The sequence below is a fragment of the Vanacampus margaritifer genome, chromosome 14, assembly GCF_051991255.1.
Source record: "Vanacampus margaritifer isolate UIUO_Vmar chromosome 14, RoL_Vmar_1.0, whole genome shotgun sequence".
Classification (NCBI taxonomy): Eukaryota; Metazoa; Chordata; class Actinopteri; order Syngnathiformes; family Syngnathidae; genus Vanacampus; species Vanacampus margaritifer.
Window position 1 is genome coordinate 19,270,988 of NC_135445.1, and position 5,000 is coordinate 19,275,987.

General features: G+C 38.1%; 1 protein-coding gene across 2 annotated transcripts in view; it reads right to left on the minus strand.

Moving 5' to 3' along the window:
* tln1 (talin 1) overlaps window positions 1-5,000 on the minus strand; it is a 99,874-nt gene that overhangs the window by 14,914 nt on the left and 79,960 nt on the right. For both annotated transcript variants that reach the window (XM_077542976.1, XM_077542975.1), the window contains 4 exons: window positions 4,930-5,000; window positions 2,314-2,430; window positions 741-926; window positions 440-547 (listed from right to left, as the gene is read on the minus strand). The exon at window positions 4,930-5,000 is cut by the window's right edge and continues 55 nt beyond it. In XM_077542976.1, the coding sequence (XP_077399102.1) occupies window positions 440-547; window positions 741-926; window positions 2,314-2,430; window positions 4,930-5,000 (482 nt within the window). The remainder of the gene's footprint in view (window positions 1-439; window positions 548-740; window positions 927-2,313; window positions 2,431-4,929) is intronic.

The following is a 5,000-nucleotide window of genomic DNA, read 5'->3' on the forward strand; positions in this document are numbered from 1 at the left end:
CTATTGTTCTATTGTTCTATATGTTCTAAAACATGGAACATATCAAAAGAAAGATTAGAGTCTCTACTTTCATCAGGGGAAAAAAGTACATTTGTATATGTTTCCGTTTTGTAGCAATTAGCATTAGAATATAGCTAAGTTTAATAAATATTCACATTCCTGGTGAAAACACTGTCAAAAAGAGCTTGTTGCAACATGGCCCTGGCTGATCTCTTATACTCTGCTGCCACCTGCGGGACATTTTTGTAATAACTACCATTGCTTTAAGCCACTTCTTCATTTCTATGCGCTTGTATAAAAAAAAAACACATAAAAAACATGTAAACACATTTTTGGGAGGGAAGGACAAAGTATTTAAAATCTTTTTATACTTTTTGAGATTGAATGAGTTAAAAATCTAGCCCTCTAATCAAGGCAATCATTTCCCATTCTTACTTACCACCAGTACATGCTCCAGAAGTCCCAGATATCCTGTTGCACATTCGTTTCCATAGCGTAGGGCTCTCATCCGGACCTCCTTATTGACCTCCGTATGGTAGGCAGCTTGCTGAAAGGGGAAATGAAATCAACATTTTAACGAGTGACAGTTCAAAATTAAGAGATTAATGGGCAACAAAGTGTATACATTAGTGACATACATTAAAGAAATTATTTCACAGATCCATTGTTCAACAAGACAATTTCCACCTGTGTGAAACGATACAAACTTTATAAATCTCAGATATGAGTTTTCCAATTACCTTGCAGGAGTGTAGCATGTCAGCAATGGCCCTTCTGCTGAGGTTGGCGGTTGCAATGATGTCCTCTTGGCGACAAGAGTTCCCAGCAGCCACTGCCTTAGCTGTTGCCATGGTGATTCCCTTAGTCATGCGAATGAACTCCTCAGGTGTGGTCGTCTTTGCCGGCGGGTCTGAGCTGCTGAATGTCTGTGTCATTCGTGCAACAAATGGGCTTAGATTAGTATGTACAATGAAAAGAACACTATAAAACCAGAAATCCATAGTGATAGATGATGACGACTCATCCAATCTCCCTATTACAATTATTATCACGCAGAGTTTTTACTACATATACAATTTGTAGGTGGCTGTCTCTGACTATTAAATTTGACATGAAACTGTAATAAATTACATGCAAATATAGAAAACTGAACTGGTGGGTGATGGAGCAAACGGTTTTGTTAAACAAAAATGTGACAACAAAATGAATTCTTAGTTTTTTTTATCTAGAATCAATACTTTTTATTTTTTACATTCACATTGTGTATAGCAGCAAACTTTATTTTGTTGTCTAGATGTAAAGCTAAAATGATTTAAAAAGGTCAGCTTTAGTGTAATTTTACAAGACAAAATTTATTAAAAATGATTCCTTTATTTGATGTATATGTAGCTGCAAAATAATTGAAAGTACAAAAAACCTTAACTATTTTTCAGATGAACTTTTAATAATTTAAGCATTTTTCTGCTAAACTCATTTAAAGTGAAAGTCCAAATCTCCCAAAAAGTACAACAAAATATAAATTAAAATATGTAATACAAAAGTGAGAGGGAAAAAAAACAGCATCCAGATCCATTTAGGATTAAGTACCTCAGCCTTGAGGAGCTGAGCCAGTTTCTTCTGTTGGAAAATATCTGCCCTGGTTTGGAAAAGATTCTCTTAAAAAGGGACTGACTTTGCTACAGCAATACACAGTCTCCATCTATCATAGAATATGTTTTCCTGTTGGCAGACAATCACGTTCTCTCTCTTCCTCCCTCCCTTGTGCTCATAGACGCCACTTGCACCGATGCACATGCAGGCAGAGACTAATTTACAATCACGTGCGGGCTCTTTGAAATAATTGACGAGAACAGTCAGTGTTCATTTGTTTCATTTGAACTGACAGACAGAACAGTACTTTAGTCACGTTCAAGTCGTAGTTTTGAGAGTAAATGTTTGTTAATGAGGAACAAGTGACCAGTTTTGACACACAAATTGCGAAGTGAACCGCTTATTTCAGGTTGAAACAAAGCAAATAATGTCAGCTCAAATGAAACAGTTAACTTTCTTGACATTGATGAATGATGGGGGGGAAAAAATATTGAGTAATAAAAACTAAATTTGTGGCCTATGTTGACATGTCAAGTTCTGTTACAAACGCAAAATTTGAACATGATAAACATACATGTATATGGTAAATATGTCTGGTGGGATATATTTAAGGAGAAAGCTAATTAAAGCTATGGTTTTAAGGGAGAAGACTGCAGAAGCGCAAAAGATACTTACAAATCGGACTAACCCTAACCATTCCATTTTAAAAGTGTCATTACTAACCGCCAACTCCTGTCTGATGTGTTCAATAGTGGCCTCCAAAGCTCTGGTCCCCTTCGTGGCTTCATCCTCAACAGCCTTTACCGTCTTCAAGAGCGACGTGACATTAGTCACCATCACCTGTTGCAGACATAGATTTTCATATGGATTAAAAGGGCAGAAAGAAATCAAATGAATGCTAGTAACCAAATATCTCTTAATTTCATTCCAATGAACACAGGTCCACATCAGTACCAACGAATCAAACTTCATCTGGATTGAGTTTGACAGCACTGAGGAATAAGGGATTTATAAGGATCACAAATCGTTTTTTCTCTTTCTTCTCCGAAAAAAAAAAAAGGGATCACAAATCGTTACATTGCATGTTCACTCATATAGATTGCGTGCACTGTCGGTGAATGTGATGCACATTACTAACATTGCGATCTTTTACTAAGATGCCGAATAGCCAGCACTAAATTGCATGATTACTGACTCTAATAGACTGTGAGCACTGCTGACAAAAGGTGTAAAAAAAAAAAAAAAAAAATGATGGCGACTGAAAAGAAAGGAGGATTTTGCACTTAAGATAGGTTGGATGGTTGTAACAGCATTGAAAATTTGGGAGAGTACAAAAAGCCCAAAATTAAGTTTGAAGTGAGGGAATCGGAAGTGTTAGTGGACAAGGCAAACAAACATTGTATTAATATATATTGTATTAAAATAACTTTAAAGGTGCATTGTGCCGTTTAAAAAGGTAATGTTAAAGCTTTTTCTACATCATGCATGCTCCACCAATACCCAGATGAGCACGAAGAGCCCTGACTGTTTGATTGCACTTATCAGCTTTTATCTTCCCTTTATAGTGTGCGGACCTTCATGCTCCACAGTTTTTTTGGGGAGGGGAGGGGCAGAGTTTTTTTTTTTTTACCTCATTTGAAGTCATGTCTTTTTTTGTCAACTGTGGCTGTCGCTTTAAGATCGTGCTCGTACTCGCACGTGCACCATGAACGAGCCTGACACAGATGCTGCAGTTACGCTTTGGGCCAGAGGTGGCAGTCACGAGTAAAAAAGTGACAATGTGCACAAAGATCCTTTAATTTGTCCTCCAACTACATAAATGTCACGTTTTTGTTTGATTTACCTCATTGCAAGTGTGTGGCGATTGGATGTATGTGCACATCCTTCGTAACGTGTTTAAAACATGGGAGAGCACACACAGAAAATTGCTCTGGGAGAGGCCAGTCAACTGAAATAGTGTGATGAAATGATCCAGGTGCATGGAAATGCATAATTGAAAGGAATTTTGACATAGGTGTTATGCAGTGTTGCCATAGTTACCTTTGGAAGCCGTTACCGGGTCATTCCGTGTGAATTCAAACAAATCGCCTGAACCTTTTTGGATTTTTATTCCATTAGTGCCGTCAAAAGAAAGAATTCAAAGTGCCTTCTAGCTCAAACAGTTTTCGAGTTATGGCCCTTCAAAGTTTGGGTGACGCCCACTTTTGGACCATATTTGGAGGACCGTATCTTTTGTTTTAAGGTAGGCACAGAGCTGTAAAATGCTATATGCATGTATTCTGGCCCTGTCTATCAGAATCTGCACTTAAAAATAGCAAAGGTAAACTGTTTTTAGAAATATTAACCCTTTAAAAGTGGATTTAAAAAAAAATTATGTAATACCTTTTGTTGACATTTTGGGGGTCCGTATCTTGGAAATAATTTGTGTTGGTGGGGTTTTAACTGCTTTATCATCATATTTGTGAACTCTACTATGTATTTAGAGAGTTTCAAGTCACTCAGGCCTTTGGTGGAGGTACAGGAGAGCTCCTGTCTCCAAATATGGTTGCGTTCAAGTGTGCCATGGAAAATTGACAACACTCCTACTCCCGCACAATTTAGAAAGACGCGCTTCTGAACCGAAAAATGGCACTGTTTGATTTCACATGAATTGGTGCCCATCTTCGGTACCCATCCAACCCGGATTTCACTGATACATTGTCTGGTTACCTACATACAACACCCCGAATATTTTCTCAAAACGGTGAATTTCGCTGAAAGGTGGGTGATTTTCATGCCTGAGCATCACTGGAATTATGGCATGACTCCTCCTTGTAATAGATTCCAAGGCAGACTTTAGATAATTCATAAGCTCTAAAATTGCATTGCTGAGTAGACGATATGTCGCGATAAAGTTTCTGGCATTAGAAAACTGTTTGCATGAGTGGAAAGGTTTTTGCCACTGCCTCTCATTTCGCCTACGCCATGTTGGCACTGCTTTGTGTGACTCAAAGACAGCCATTACAATTCGTCTTGGTTTTGATCAATCACATTGTGCATGCAAAATTTATTTATTTGCAGAAAGTTCAGCTAGAACGCGCAAAATGAACTGTGTAGCAAGTTTCCACAGTTACCTAAGTAGATCAGATTTCACATATTTGTAAAAACAATCAATTTATGCCCATTTTTACGTGTGCAAACCAGGCCCTGAGAGGGTGGAAATCTCTTTTTTAGTTCTCTTCTTTCATTCCTGCCTTTGAGTGTGAAGCAGAATGTAGCTAGAGAGTAGCAGTGCATGCTTGTGAACTTCAACATTCATGACTGTGCATGTCTCGTTTGAATGTGCCTTTTGTCTTTTACCTTGGCAGAATTCTTAAGCTGAAGCATGCTGGGATCATCATGAGGTTTGCCTGCAGCTGCTTTGGTGGAGC